The following is a 16,011-nucleotide window of genomic DNA, read 5'->3' as shown; positions in this document are numbered from 1 at the left end:
CTCGGCCTCCTCTGTCCGAGGAGGAGATAACAGCCCGCTCTTTCTGTTGGCGTGGTTGCAGCCCTTCTGCTTTGCTGCCTTGTGTCTCCCCGGCTGTGGTGCAGCCCCTCCCCTCCAGGCGTTGAGGCAGAAAGTCCCTTTCCCGCGATGGCAGCAGCCTCCCTGTATCCAGACGTGTAGCATAACGTACCCCAAGTGCATCATATCTGCCCCAGAACGGCTGCACTCCTACTGCGTAAACTTTACTCCCCTGTGGCAGGTGGGAATTAATGTAATGCCTTGTCCTCATCTTGTTCCCATATGCATTGTAATGTTCCCCTATATGTTTCGTTCCCTGTACCCATATGTGTAATAATTTCCAATGAATGCAGCTTCCTCCATTTTCTTGCAGTGGACTCTGTTCTCCTGAGCCCTGGTTGTTCATACTCCACTGCAGGATTAAATTGTTGGAGTTTTTTTAAGATTTTTGCTGAGCTTGCTGCCTCTTGGAGTTGTAATATAGTTACTGTCTGCTGCATCTGAAACTTTTTCCACAGGTTTAAATGCATATAAGTTATATCTATAGCAACAGACATCTCCTAGATGTCGGGCAGGTTCCCTCAAATATAAGTATTTGTCAAATCTGTGGGATCAGGATCTTGCTGATGAGTCTATAAGCTTTCACTGCAGACCGTTAATCAGTCATGTTTGATCCTGCAGCAAATTAAGAAGTTAAGTTTTTGGGTGGAGATAGTGTAATACAGGCGTATCACAGACTAAATAATGAGCTTACAGGTTGTTCCACAGGTGATAGACCTCTCATTACATTCAAATTTTCTCTTCTTCCATTCATGTCAGATGCAATATCAGATGAAGTGCTACATTTCATGTCACGTTATTGATGTTGTTATGAAGCTAATTTGATATATATGTGTGTATATGTGGGTGGGTGTGTTGTGTGTGTATGCATATATAAGTTCTGTGTATTGGCGAGGCCTTTAAATGTTGTGGAAATAGTTACTTACTAAATATACTTGCTAGAGTATTATTATAAGGAAGATATTCCTTTACAGTGGTGCAAAAAACAGTGAGATTCAAGAAGATGATTGGAGTGTTGATGTATTGGTGTAGATAGTTTTTAAGGTCAGCAGAGACAATAATTCCTTTGTGTTTGATTGGGAAGTCTTGAGGCTTGTGTGATACTTAATGTTGAATTTCTTTGTGAACCTCAAAATACCAGTGTGGACTACAGTGTAACTTCATCAAAGCCTGAAACGATTGATATCTCATGCCACAAATGTAATTTTAGGTAGTTTCCAACACCTGTTAATGTTTGAACAGTATTAGTTACCTTTTAAACATCCTTACTGTAGTCATGTGTATCTGCTACTAACCAGAAAAATGTTACTACTTGGAATATTTTTTGGCTTTGAAAAAAAGATATATAAAAATACGGCGTACAAACATAGGCAAACTAGTAGCAAATAAGCTCTGGACATAGGTTTGTTATGTCATCTGGATTTTTTCTTTTGTCTTTTAGTTTTAGATTGAAGAGAAAATGTCACTTTACGATGACTTGGGAGTTGAGACCAGCGATTCTAAAACAGAAGGCTGGTCCAAAAATTTCAAACTACTACAGTCTCAATTGCAGGTGAAGAAAGCAGCTCTCACACAAGCAAAGGTATAGTCCCTTTGTATTTTTGCTTTCTATTATTCAAACTTCTTCTGTGTCAGAGCATTGAGGAAAGTTTGTGACCTTAGAATACCGATTTGGGGTAATTTGGTGGGATTTGTCTATGAGTTTGTAGCGAGGAGCCAAGCAAAACTGAGGGAGGAAAAGGCAAGATGCATGTTTCTTGAACTCTGTTAGAGGGAGTCTTGCAAAATTAAAAATGAAGAACTGATGTGTGTGCTGCGAGCCTCAGATCTGTTAACTAGCAGAGCCAAAAGCTGATGTTCAAATCTAACTTCAAAGATAATGAGATTAAGCTTTTTTTTTTTCTTAAGGAAGTAAGGGCCATAACTGTGGTTGATAGTTGGCACTACTGGCTGTTGGTCATTCTTGGCATTTTGCATCAGTTATTTACATGTTTGCATCATTTTATGCTTGCTATTTAAAAGGCTTATGGTGCTAAAGTGCAAATCGTTGTGCGTTAGAAATTTTTGCACAAAGTATTTCCAGTGTACATGAAAGGGAGAAGGAGCGCAAGCTAATTACTTGAGCTTAAACTGTGACAGAGCCATTTTCTCTTTTTATTGCTACAGTATTTCGCCCTTTTTCTTTAAGCAGTGTTGATATTTTGGTTCAGGCAGGACACGTGTCGTCTTTGTGATGTGTAGGTTCTAGAGTGAGATTACTTAATTTAAAAAGAAGTATTAGCATAGATACCTAATACTTAAGTAGGCACAGCACTTTTTCACTGGAATTACTCCTGATTTATGCTGCTAAAACTGAGGGCAGGATTTCGTTGATAACTGGAACAACCTGCATGAATGACATCTAAATGGCTACTATATTAGATATATTCTTTGTCTACGTAACTGACAAAGAGTGTATGCATAGACTAATAGAAGAATAGAATAGGATTAGAAAATTCAGAGTTCAGAATAGATTAATACATTTTATCAGGTGATAAAATATGAAGAACAGTACATCTTCGTAAGAAGTCGGAGCCCCTTCTTAAAAAAAACCCCACTCGGTTCAAACTCGTCTGAAGAGAGAGTCTGAATTTTTAATGTTTCTGGTCCTAGTCCAAACCTAGGACCATTCACCTACCGCTGTGTGTTCTAGTGCATGCACAAGCAAAGTCTGATCTCACTCCCTTAAAAAGAGGAAGGTATGCACTGGTTTCGCTGAACTGTTCTTTGAAATATTGCGTCAGATCTGTATTTGTGTAGCAGCTTTTTAACCATAGTTGGCAAGCATCTGTCTCAGAACTGAGCGGCCTTTGCCACCACTAAAATATGGCATAAACTAAGTTATCCACGTCAAGGTTCATTAGAAATGTCGAGAATTGCTGTATGTTGTTAAACTGAAGAGAAATTATATATTGAGCTTTGCACAGTGAAGAATTTGAGACAGTGGGTTTCATCCTTTTTAAAAAAAATTGGAGATACCAGCTGCTTTTTAGAAAACTATTTTGTTATCTTTTTTAGACATTTTGTGTTCTGATAATTTTTTCAGAGTCAGAGAACAAAACAAACAACAGTCCTTGCTCCAGTGATTGACCTGAAACGAGGTAGCTCTTCTGATGAGAGACAGATTGTGGACACACCGCCTCATGTAGCAGCTGGATTAAAGGTAAGACCAAGGCAGCTAAAAAGTCCAGCTGTTAACAGATGTTTTGGAATTGGAATTCTTTGACTGCAGTCTGTATTTTTATTTTTTCGTCGTCCTTCCTAGTGGTCAAAGAAGTGATCACTTTCTGAAATTGATTTCCTCTGCTCAGAGGTTCTTTAATTAATGAACATTTTAACTTTATACAGACTTCCATGTGATACAACATGGAGTTACCCAGATTAATGTGCAGTTAAAATAAAACAATGTTCCTAGCATATTTCTCCTGGACACCTTCAAAGTACTTTGCAAGACAGCAATTTGGTCAAGTAAATCATACAATCACAGAATGGTTTGGGTTGGAAGGGACCTCTAAAGGTCATCTAGTCCAAGCCCCCTGCCGCGGGCAGGGACATCTGCAACTAGAGCAGGTTGCTCAGAGCCCCGTCCAACCTGACCTGGAATGTTTCCAGGGATGGGGCATCCACCACCTCTCTGGGAAACCTGTGCCAGTGCTTCACCACCCTCAGTGTAAAAAATTTCTTCCTTATATCTAGTCTGAATAATGAACATAATTGTAATTGCACCAGTATTGGAACTGGACCTGTATAACAGTCAACTTAAAAACAAAAGAAAAGCCACCTAACCTTTTAAAATGGATTTCCTGTGATAAAGAATCAAAAGAAACTTTCTCCTTGAAATTTTTTCAAAGGTGATGGTTCTGAAATAGTTCTTTCAGATGAGAGAATAACATTATGTGCACCTCTGCCGGTATTATATTAATAGCAGATGATGAAAAAGACTGATGAGATTGTGTGGGAGGACCCCTTGCAGATCACTGCAACAGCAAGATACCCTAATACTTCTAATAATGGATTAATGGATTTTGAAAAATTCTTGTCCGCGTTGATTTGCTGCTGCTTTGTTTTTGGCAGGGGGAGTGGGTGGGGGTGAGTCTTTCTTTATGGAAAAATTTATGATAGTGAGAGGCTGAGTGAAATGTTAGTTTTAAGTAAAGCAAAGATTTCTTCTAGTGCCGGTGGGGTATTACCTGTCACTATAGAAGTCAGGAGTTGAGTTTTGTGTGGTTGAGAGTGAGAAGGAAGTGTTAAATTCTTGGTTTCCAACTGGATGTTGTTTTCAGACCTGAGCTGAAAAAAATCCTTTTTCTTTTGTAAGGATCCTGTACCTAGTGGTTTTTCTGCGGGAGATGTGTTGATTCCTTTGGCGGATGAGTATGATCCCATGTTCCCAAATGACTATGAAAAAGTGGTAAAACGTCAAAGAGAGGAGCGACAGAGGCAGCGTGAGCTGGAGAGGCAAAAGGAGATTGAAGAAAGAGAAAAGTAAGGCTTTTGTTTAAACTCATGACATATTGACAATTATATAAAGAATAGACATGTCGATTTGTTTAGTTTTATCCTTCTAAGCAAGTTTCAGGGAAATTCCTAAAGGTTTTGTGAAGAATACTGTATGCTTGTAGAAACAAGCGCAATGTTTTAATTCATATGTTTTAATGCTCTTGCTAAGATCACCTAACAGTGCAAAAATTGTAAGATTTATCAAGTTTACAACTTCTTTGGCTGAAAGACATGTGTCAAGTTTTTCTACATGTACTTTATTTCGATAGTAGCAGCAGTATTTGGGTACTTGATGCATCATTATCAGACTTTGACCTTGCAGGTGTTTTAGAGTATTTGTTGTCAGTATAACCTGACTACAGAAATACCTTTCAACACTCGACGATAAACCATCCATTCTGCTTTTAAATACTGCAAACGGGTACATGAACGCATTCAGTTTTAAAGATATAGCTAGCACAGGCTTTGAGAGGCATACTTGCATTTTCTTTTTTAATATTCTGCATTCAGTTTAAGTAAGTTAATTGTGTATATATTACTCTTTTGTCTCTGGACAAAAGGGAATACTACTTTTTTTTAATTACCTTAATGCCTGTTCCCTGGAATGAGTAATCTCTCTAATCATATTAAAGAAGTTGAATGCAGATTCAGTGTCCTATTGAAATAGGTGGCAGAACATCTGCCAGCCAGGCAGTGAGATTACATTTGCTTATTTTAAGTGAAATTAATATGCCAGCTTCATCACGGTATGAATCATCTAAAGTCTGTGGAATTACAAGAGGGGTATTCTGTTGCTCTGTTTAGATTGTGGAAATTAATTAGTCATCTGGACTTCTCTGTCTTCTCCCGGTTATATCTTCATTGTTCTGGTGGAGGAGGAATGCCTGAGGCTCTGTCATACTAGCATGCAAGATCTCAGAAATCTGGGCTGTCATTTCCACAGCGTTGATTGCTATTTAGTCGTGCTTGTACTTGTTGTATGTGGGCCAAGAGGGTAGTCTTTATATATAACGTTAGAGAGAGGAAGTGAAAAATACGTAATACGTTCTGATTTAAAATTGGGGAAACCATCTCAGCCACACCTGCACCAGATGTATGCTTTGTGATAACCCAAGTGTTTGAACAGAGTGTACCTTTGTTTTAAATTCACAGTGTAGATTCAGAAATTTTGTCTGGTTCCATAGTGGTGCTGTTTTTAGCATCTTGTAGCACAGTTTTGATGGCTGTGCTGGGAACGAGATCTGATTTATGCTCCAAGCTGTGCTCTTAACTTCTTGGGAAAAATACTTTCCCTTTTTCTAAAGTATTAAAATGAGTAATTTCACGATCACAATAAATAACAGTTGAAGTGCAAACAATTCTTGAAGCATTTCTCACCTAATGATAAAAGTTTTAATACTTGCCTGAATCTTATTTTAATTGCCAAGCTAGCTTCTCAATAATCTGATGTTTAAGCTTGATGATGTTTTGTTTTTTTAATTGACTGAGTGAATGATATTAGTCTGTATAGCCTGTGATGGGGAATTTAAAAGGGATTCTGTTCAAAGCAGGGTGATTAATTAATGTCTCTGTTACCTTGCTATCTGTTCCATCCAACACCTCTTCCATTGTAGTCGTTCAGTCACCATAGTCAGTTTGGACTGGATTTATTTAGATGCTTCCTCATTTCCATACATTCTTCTTGGCTGACTTGCAAGTGGAAAATGACCTTGCTTTGGATCCATCTTACATTTTACAAAAAATACTCCATGAGTATTTTTATATAAAAGCAAAGAAATAAAAAAGTAAACGTGCTTACTTACACCTTCACGGAAGACATTATAAAACACCAATTAGAGTGTAGCAGTATGATTCACACTGCAAAGGTGGTATCACAAATTAAAGCAGAGAGTTAACTTTGATGGTTTCTTATCCTAACTTACTGTGTCTCCTAGAAGACGTAAAGACAGACATGAAGCCAGTGGGTTTTCAAGAAGACCAGATCCAGATTCTGACGAAGATGAAGATTATGAAAGGGAGAGACGAAAAAGAAGTAAGGGAGCTGTTTGGGTTTTTTTATGGGGAAAGAGAAGGAAAAGGAGGGGAGGGATTCACAGTCCTGTTCCCATTTCATGGATTCTGTAGTTCCCTTTTCTCAGCTGAGAGAAAATACACTGTTATTTCTGAGCCTTTAGAATAAACCTAGCATTATATTACATCGTAACTGTTGTAATGCAGAAAACTTCTTCCCGTGGAGGGAGATGGCAGCTAAATTATTTGTGGAAGACCTCTTTTAACATTAGTTTGTAGATATTTATTTTAAGTTTCTGAGTGGTGTAGGTTCCAGGAAAGGGGTGAGGCATGAGCTAAAATCAGGCTATGAGAATCACTGTTGAATTTTCACTATAAAAGCTTACCATTCCTGCATTTGTTACTTGAATGCCCTTAGAACTAGTTAGAAAAATGTGGATCTGGGTAATGAGAGATGTCTTTGCATAAACAAAATGAAACTTTATTCTCTTTCAGCAACAAAGTTACAGTAAATAATTCAGGTCTGTTGTTATTTTAGAAAAGAAAATTTCTGGCAGGACGTTTAAAATATTTGCTCTGCCTTGAAAGTTTGAGACTACGTTAGAATATTGTTTATTAAAACACGGAAGGAGCTTTGTACTTTACTCTCATGGAAGTGTAGTTAATCCTGAACAGATCGTGTTTTTCATTTGGCTTAATGGAGCAGTTTTAGAACTGAAGACTTGTTTCACTGCAGTCTTTAATTTTGAAAGCCTACGAAACATGTTTACGATAGACACCATATGTAGTACATCACCGCAGTTTGATGTTGTCTCCCTTGATGTGCCTTTCATTCATTTCTAGTTTACCACTATTGAAACTTCTCACACTGCTCTCTTGCTGCTTTTCTGTTGGTAGAGATGTATGTTAAGAATGGGCTGGTAAGGAGCCAGCAGCTGTGTTAAGATTCAGTGAAGCTATTCCGAGCAGCAGAACCTAATCATAGGAATGTGTTGTCTTCCATTTTGCTCATAGGTATGGGAGGAGCTGCCATTGCACCGCCCACTTCTCTTGTTGAGAAGGACAAAGAACGTAAGTACACCAAAATCCTGTTCTCTAAAACCTAGCAGTGGTGTTTGTTTCTCACTCAACCTTCTGTTCAGTTAAGTCGTCCTGCTGTTCTTCCCATACGATTCTTTGTGGCAGAAGAACGTGCACTAGTTCTTTGTTGATGGGGGGAAGCTGTGGGGAACCTGCGATACTACTGTGCTTCACATCTCTGTTCTAAAGGATTCTTTCTGTATTGCTAGAGAAGTGGTTTGGCAAGCTGGTCTGTTACAACCATGTTCAGTGACTCGTTTCTGATGCGAAAGAAGAAATGTTGCAGACGGGTTTCTCTGGGTAGACTAGAAACCTCCACAGCACGAGGAGGGAATGTTTCCGTTACCCTTTGCTTTAGGAGGTACTTTGTGAATATCTGTTCTGAAGGGGTTATGCACTACAGACAGAATTTTTTAAGTTTTTGAGGGATACAGTATCTGCTGAAGAGATGTGTGCCCGCGAGAGTTTCCCTCAGTGAAGATGGCTTGAAGATTGCGGTTGTCCACTAGATGGCATGATCTTGCTATAAGAACAAAACTGTTCCCTTTTTTGCATGTCTAATTGTCTTAAATTTTTAAATTAAAATAACGAACAGTATGTTGTGTACGTTAAAAAATAAGAAGAAAAAAGAATCTTACGCACACAAACTTTCCCTTGGGAGTCCTGATTTTATTTATGAGAAGATTCAAATAAAAAAAAAATGAAGCTTGGCGGAGTAAGTGAATGGTATAATAGTGAAAGCATTTGAAGTGTGTAAACATTAAAAACAGAAAGAGACTGTTTTGAGTAAATAATTAAGAGCAATTGAGTGGTGTCAAGGAGAAGTAAATATAGGCTGGTAGAAATATCGTGAGGGAGAGGAGAGAGCTTTCAAAATGTGACGTGATCTCACAAGGAAACCTTTGTACAGCTTGTTACTTGATGCTCAAAGCTAGGCTGGAGAAACCTGAGAAAATATTGCTGTAGCAGAAGTCCCATGGTCTAGTCCATCTGCTGCTTAAATAGGGATTTTTTTCCTCATACGACATCCCCAACTTCAAGTCTGACATTTTATTTGGTAAGATACAAATACTAGCTCACAAGAAAATAGTCTAACATGAAGTCAGTCTAAAAGTCCTTAAGTACATTCAGAAGTGTGTTCTGCATATTTCCTTTAGTGTTCTGCAGGCTTTTTTTTAACATTTTGTCATTTGACTTGTCAGTGGAAGGTAGTTTAATAATCTAATCAGTATGATTAAGATGTCTATATAGAGAGAGATATATCTCTCCATCCCCCAGGAAACGTTGCCGTTCAGAAAGTCAGTGAGATCTCTTAAGATTATATAAATACTTTGCTTCGAGTTGCATTCATTCTTTTTAATAGACTGATTTCTCTTTTGTGTAAACGTACAGTATACTTTTGTTTACAGTCCTCAGGCCCCAAGCTGTGTGCATTGGTCCATTTTTGTCATAATTCTGTTCCTGATGAATGGGGCTTTTAAGTTTGCTTGCCCTCTGTCTGGATAAACTCATTGTAGTGCGGGTGGCCTCTTAATGTTTCTTTTCTCCATTTGATAAGTCAGAGGTTAATAAATGCATTACAGACCCATGGATACAAACTCGCTCTATATCCAGTGAGGAAAATCCAGAATGTCTCAACTCAAATCTTGTCTTTGAGAGAGAGAGTGTTGAGGGGATGTTAAAGCAGCATGTGCAAAGGAAACATTCTTCTGATTTGGATTTGTGGAAGACTTTTTTTGGTAGTTTTAGTATTAAAGCAGAAAAAAGTACAACTTGCAGATGAAGAGCTGTCTGTAAGTGAGTTAGAGTAAAGGCGCAGTACTCTAGTGTTCATAACAGGAAAGTACTTCATGCAAAGTATTTTATTGAAAAAGCAAATGTCTCCGTTTTCTTCAGCTGTAGCATCATTTCCATTTGAAGAGGAGTCGAGACCTCGGGCACCATCTTCCAAAGCAGCTATTCCTCCTCCAGTGTATGATGAGCCAGAAAGACCTCGTTCCCCCACAGGACCTAGCAACTCTTTCCTTGCTAACATGGGGTAAATGATTGACTTAAGCACATTTTGTGGAAAAAGGCGTTAGAAGGTGGTGGAAACCAGAAGTTAAAATAGTTAGTCGGTAGAGAAGAACACAACCCGTTGCATGCATGTGGTTAGTCTGCATACAGTCCTAACTGGCAGGATACAGAAGAAGCAGTGGATTTACTCCATCGAGAGAAACGCATTTGAGGTGGTTGCATTTAAGGCTGCGCTTTTAAGCAAGTTCTGAAGCCACATTCCAGTATAAAGTGTTTATGGCTTGTACATGCCAAGCTAATGTAGTATACAGGAAAACACAGATGGCATGTTAGTTCCTCTAGGTTTCTTTTCCAGCTTTGTCTTAAATTCGCTACGTACCAGTGAGCAAATAATTTCAGCTCTGCTTTGTTTGTTTGTTCAAAAAATCAAAGCATATTTGCATGAATGTAGCAGCTGTGGTTGCAAATCTGTCCATTTACTCTTCTGCCTTGGATTAGCATTGCGTGTAATGCTTGTGTTACTACTGTGGCAACAAAATGAAGTTGAATACGTAGTTAAAAACAGCTTAGAGACCTCATTTGAAAGGTGTAGTGGTTAGCTATGGTCCTGTTACCAGTTGCATCGGGTGTTGTGGAAATGCAGCCTCAGTGTTAGTCAAAACTGTATCCAGGACGAACACAGACGTAAGTGTAGTTTATTACATTATTAGACTGCATTTCCATTTTGGAGACAACTTTTCATGCAGTTTTTTGATAGAAATGCTTTTTTTTCCCCACATTGTCTAGAAAAAGGATAACCAAAGTCAGGATGGTGGACCAGTTTATGCGTTGTTACCACCTCTAGTTAGCAATACCCTGGGATCTTCACTTCATTGAAGGAAGTGCTAAAAATACGAGCTAACCTGCTTTACTTTGACCACACAATTGGCTACTGTTTATTCTGTGACTTAGTGTTACAACCTTTCAGCATTACATAGTCAGACTTCTTGGCCTTTTTTTAATGTGTCTTTGTATGTTTCATATAGTATGCTTAGAAAATAGTCATGTAGTCACTGATTCTGCATTTTCTGTTTAGTCTTACATGCCTATGGGTAGAATGGGGGTGACTGAGCATAGAATATTTACTGTGGTGTAGACTACTATACCATGGCATATCTTTTGTGTCTTGGCCTGTCTAGCTGTGGTCTCTAAAGAAGTGTCAACACGTGTAGGTATATTTTGATTCTATCTACTCATTTAGTGGGAATTTAAAAACCTGTCAGTGGAGGTGCTTTTTGTAAGGTACTTATAAAAAAAAAAAGGTACCTTTAAATCGGTGGGGACTTTATTGCCTCAATACATTCTTGAAAATTCAGAAAGATGAGGCATGTTTAAATTAATGCTGAGGATATCCAGATTTGTTATAGGAAGGGATAGCAAAGCCATGTACTCTGGAGCTTACGCTAGCTTTGAACTAGTAGACAGTGGAATGTGATCTAATGTGGGAAGTAGATATTCTACATCTGTCTTTTCTCTCAACCTTTTGATACCAGCCACTGACAAAGACAAGAAACTGGACTAAATAGACCTCGGTCTAATCTGCTTTGTGATTTACTGGCAGCAACCTGATCTAGTGAAAGATGTCCCTGCCCATGGCAGAGGGGTTGGACTAGCTGATATTTAAAGGTCTCTTCCAACCCAAACCGTTCTATAGAGTGTACAATGCTGACTTGCGCTGCTAATGGGAGTTGGGTTGTATTTGTAAAAGTATGAACAATTGTATTTAGTCAGCTTCTATCTGTAATTCAGGGGTAACAGTTTTCATCTTCACAGGATGCTGTGAAATGGCTAGGTTGTAAAGGCGTGTAGAAGCCCTTAAGTTTTCAGTCGCTGTGTTACGAGATTTTAGGAGGTAGAGTATTTGAGCACTCAGGAGAAATGCAATGTTAATGTTTTGTGTAAGAAACCTTTACTAACTGATGCTTTTTCTCTTTGCAGAGGGACAGTAGCTCATAAAATCATGCAGAAGTATGGTTTCAGAGAGGGCCAGGGGCTGGGAAAGCATGAACAGGGGCTGAGCACAGCACTGTCAGTAGAGAAAACAAGCAAGAGGGGTGGCAAGATCATTGTTGGCGATTCTGCAGAGAAAGGTAATTTTGTCCTACACCAATAAGTTTGTGAAACACGGTCAGGGAAAAATAATAGTTCAGGCTAAGTGGAAGCTTCTGGATTTTTTGTTTACCATTTGTCCTTGCAGAAAATGGGGGGATGAAGGGATTGAGAGCAGCCCTGCTGAGAAGGACTTGGGGGTACTGGTGGATGAAAAGCTGGACATGAGCCAGCAATGTGCGCTCGCAGCCCAGAAGGCCAATCGTATCCTGGGGTGCATCACAAGCAGCGTGGCCAGCAGGTCGAGGGAGGGGATTCTGCCCCTCTACTCTGCTCTGGTGAGACCCCACCTGGAGTACTGCGTCCAGCTCTGGGGTCCTCAGCATAAGAAAGACACGGGCCTGTTGGAGTGGGTCCAGAAGAGGGCCACGAAAATATTCAGGGGGATGGAACACCTCTCCTATGAGGAAAGGCTGAGAGAGTTGGGGTTGTTCAGCCTAGGGAAGAGGCGGCTTCGGGGAGACCTTATTGCAGCCTGTCAGTACTTAAAGGGGGCTTATAAAAAAGATGGCGGCAAAGTTTTTTATCAGGGCCTGTTGTGACAGGACAAGGGGGAATGGCTTTAAACTAAAGGAGGGTAGATTTAGACTAGAGATAAGGAAGACATTTTTTACTGAGAGGGTGGTGAAGCACTGGCCCAGGTTGCCCAGAGAGGTGGTGGCTGCCCCATCCCTGGAAACATTCCAGGTCAGGTTGGACGGGGCTCTGAGCAACCTGATCTAGTTGAAGATGTCCCTGCTCATTGCAGGGGGCTTGGACTAGATGACCTTTAGAGGTCACTTCCAACCCAAACTATTCTATGATTCTGTGAAAATAGAGTTGGAAGAATGACTTGTGTTCCTTCTTGTGGAAATTTATCTGTTTTATCTTTTTTTAAAGTGGTCCTCTATGAATTATTTTAGCTCGTCCTCCCCTTCCCCACCAGTTGTCCTCCTTTAGTGTTTGGAAGCCTCTTCTCTTCAAGGGGTGATCCTGCTCTGCTTCTGCTGACTTTCTCCCTATCACATGCTTTAGATATTGCTCTCATTTCCCTGCTGTTGTCTGATCTGGAGACGACATCTAGGCTTACTAGAACAGCACCTCTGCCTGAGCACAAGTGTTGGAAGCCAGGAGATCTGGTTTTTAGTTCTTAGGGGATCTGATACAATTCTGAACTTACAAATTATTTCCCTCAAAGAAATAGTATGTTGTCAGTGTTCTAGCTTAATTCACATTCTGTAGCAGTGACTTTTCTGTTTATTGTCCTTCCAAATAGCTGCGAGTTCTGAATTCCTCACCAATATGAAACTACATTTTGTGGCTTTTATTCCATTGTTTGATAACAGCAAGATGCTGATAAAAGCCCCCATATAAGGTTTAAATGAGCTTTAACCTTAACTTATTGCATGATTCACTGTTCTGTCTTGAAAGCAGAAACGGGCAAGAAAGCGGATTCTAACCCCTTGACTGAGATACTGAAATGCCCGACTAAAGTGGTCTTGCTAAGGGTAAGTTGGGAGTAAGGGAACCTGTCTTGGTATTTGCAGCATACGCGACTGGTTGAAATGTTTAAACCTGTGTTCCTGCTACGACGACTCTGTACAGTTTGAACAGTTCTGGCCTGTACCTACATGGTGCTTTGTGTTGTGGAGAAAATGTGTCTTCCTGAGATACAAGTTGTGACTGTAAATCAACGCTGCTTTAGATTATACAGTTACCTTGTCTTAGTACTAGGGAACTGTCTCCTCCTGTGGCTCGACTGGTAAACAGAAGCTTAAAGTATTCATGGTGACAGTTGCATGCATCTGTGAGTTGTCTACGTAATCGTCTGTACAGACTACATCCAGTGAGTTGGGTTTGTTCTTTTAACTTTCAGAACATGGTAGGTGCTGGGGAGGTGGATGAAGATCTAGAAGTTGAAACTAAGGAAGAATGTGAAAAATATGGCAAGGTTGGGAAATGTGTCATCTTTGAGGTAAGAGATAATCTCTGTCTGCTCTGAAAGTGAACTGGGCACTTGTCCCTCACGACTGGCTCGTTACTGCCTTAGGGCAGGGGCATAGATTAGAAGGTCCTTTGCTGCGTTGTGATTCTGTATTTTCCACATCTGTGAGATACAAACTTTTAATGTCAGAAACGGCAAAAATCTCTGGGTATTGTGCTTTTGGAACCTTTTTATTGTGTTCTCTTCACTACTTTTGTGAAGAACAGCAATTTAAAACAGTATTTTTTTACTGTTCTAATTACTTCTGGGTTGTGTTTCAGATTCCTGGTGCCCCTGATGATGAAGCCGTAAGAATATTTTTGGAGTTTGAACGGGTTGAATCTGCCATCAAAGGTAGGATACTAATTTGTGTCCTGTGAACCTCAGAATTAACTTCTGTAGAGAGATTAAACAGTCTCCCTGATTAGACTGTCTAGCTAAAGAAATGTTTATTTTATTGAACTGCTACTTGCTGACCTGTTCTTGGTTTCAATTCCAGCTGTTGTGGATCTAAATGGAAGATACTTTGGAGGCAGAGTCGTGAAGGCTTGTTTCTACAACCTGGACAAGTTCAGAGTACTGGATCTGGCAGAGCAAGTTTGATTTTAAAAATCTAGCTCGAGGTGTCACTGTTTTGGCAATCATGTTTTCAGTGGTAGGCTGGGAATGAAGAAGAGAAAAGTAGCTTTCCTAGCAAACTGGAAACAAGCCTCATTGAATGGATTTTTCGCATTCGTTGTGACTTACTTTTTTTGTAATATAAAGCCCTTTGAAAGTAAGATTCACGTCTGTGTTTTTGAATTGCACAATTCTGCTTATTGCTCTGGGGATCCTGGTTTTTTGAGCTTTCAGATGACTTCGTTCTTTTGAAAACCCACTGCTGAGGAGATGCTTTGTCTCTATTCCTGCTTTCCTTGTTCTGGTGCTTCATCATGGAGTCCCTGTGCTGCACCCACAGTAAGTGGGAAGCTTTGGAAAAGGACTACGTGCCATCATGCTTCTCCTCCCTGATGGTATCTCTCAGAGTTACAGCCTTGCTCTCATAAGTCCGCCGTCTGCACGCCAGAGTGATTTGGGGTCGTTGGACAGTTGGCAGCTAGTTTGTTCTCTCCTGACTTCAGAACAATACTTTCTATGCCAGAATGGAGACTAAAGTAACAAGGAATGAGTCTGTCTTTCTTCCCAAATCCAAAGAAAATACATGTTTAACCCAGGGAAATGGAAGGAGGAAGGAATTTAAAGTGCTTAGCCATTTGGATCCGAATGAGTGGGCTGTTAGCAGGAGCTCTGTGCTGTCAGGCAGTCTTTGCTAGAAATATCCAGGATTAACTGATTACAGGTGGTTACTGAAATGCTGTAGGTAGAACTGAGGGAAACTCGTTCTTGTACCTGGCCGGCTATCGGATTCTCACTTCCTCTAATGTCCCATGTAGGTAACTAACTTTTTGTTTAATTGATTCAAAGCTGGCATTGCTCTCTCTCGCTCTTTGAGATCAAGTGACACTGGGGTTGGGCTTTTTTTTTTTTTTTGAGAAGGCGTGCCAGTCGAAGTTTTCAAAGTTAGGAGGCAATGGAAGAAAATTCTCTCATGAAAATCCGAAGAGTTGACTAAACTACTAAACTCTTTTTTGTTTTTTTCAGTCTGACATAAAATAATACATAGCACTCTGCTCCTGGTTTTATGTTTGCTTTTTGTTTGGGAACAGTATGTGACAAAGAGTTGGCAAGAGGTAGCTATGCAACGATGGCAGTTGTCTCTGTGCTCCACTGCACCTAGAATTGTGCAGATATTAAAATGGAAGTGAGCTCTGAGGGCGTTTTAGCTGTTTGAAAGCTGATGCTGGATGTCTTTTTCCTGTTACACACATGTATTGGGGGGAGGGGGTATAGACCTGTAGTTGATCAACGCTGTGAATATCTCCAGTTATTGCCCTTTCATTAAGTTTTGGCTGCAGATCTATATGACAAACCCTTGGTCTTGTGTTTCGCTTATTTTGTCCGCTTGTGTTCCACCAACCTCTGTACAAACATTTGCTGTAAAACAGAAAACGATTTTTAAAAAAAACCTTGTATTTTACCTGCTGTGTGTTGGCTTCCTTACCGTCCTCTTCTGTTGCACGAGGCCTTCCCGCAGAGTCGGTCGCTTCCACGCCACCTGCGCTGCTGTTGGCAGTAGT

The 16,011-nt window shown here is 40.0% G+C and overlaps 1 protein-coding gene across 2 annotated transcripts; it reads left to right on the top strand.

The window, feature by feature from the left end:
* The first annotated feature begins 79 nt into the window (after nucleotides 1–79).
* On the top strand, nucleotides 80–15,086 carry RBM17 (RNA binding motif protein 17). Of its 2 annotated transcripts, none has more exons than XM_009328681.1 (12): nucleotides 80–259; nucleotides 1,520–1,660; nucleotides 3,164–3,280; nucleotides 4,436–4,602; nucleotides 6,555–6,649; nucleotides 7,642–7,698; nucleotides 9,604–9,745; nucleotides 11,701–11,852; nucleotides 13,285–13,358; nucleotides 13,727–13,825; nucleotides 14,116–14,188; nucleotides 14,334–15,086. In XM_009328681.1, exons 2-12 carry the CDS (start codon nucleotides 1,538–1,540, stop codon nucleotides 14,435–14,437), a joined length of 1,203 nt encoding a protein of 400 aa, XP_009326956.1. In that variant the 5' UTR covers nucleotides 80–259; nucleotides 1,520–1,537; the 3' UTR covers nucleotides 14,438–15,086. The 2 variants fall into 2 exon arrangements, with proteins under 2 accessions (XP_009326956.1, XP_009326955.1); XM_009328680.1 differs by having other exon boundaries at nucleotides 6,552–6,649.
* The last annotated feature ends 925 nt before the right edge of the window (nucleotides 15,087–16,011 follow it).

Source organism: Pygoscelis adeliae, unplaced genomic scaffold (assembly GCF_000699105.1).
Source record: "Pygoscelis adeliae isolate BGI_AS28 unplaced genomic scaffold, ASM69910v1 Scaffold207, whole genome shotgun sequence".
Classification (NCBI taxonomy): domain Eukaryota; kingdom Metazoa; phylum Chordata; class Aves; order Sphenisciformes; family Spheniscidae; genus Pygoscelis; species Pygoscelis adeliae.
Note: the sequence above shows the minus strand (reverse complement) of the source record. Positions and strands in the feature narration are given on the sequence as shown.

Excerpts from the sequence above, each read along its gene's own strand:
- RBM17 (XM_009328680.1), top strand. The coding sequence starts at position 1,538 with ATGTCACTTTACGATGACTTGGGAGTTGAGACCAGCGATTCTAAAACA. Across the intron at positions 3,281-4,435 it reads ATGTAGCAGCTGGATTAAAG|GATCCTGTACCTAGTGGTTT; the intron begins GTAAGACCAAGG and ends TTCTTTTGTAAG. Across the intron at positions 13,826-14,115 it reads GGAAATGTGTCATCTTTGAG|ATTCCTGGTGCCCCTGATGA; the intron begins GTAAGAGATAAT and ends GTTGTGTTTCAG.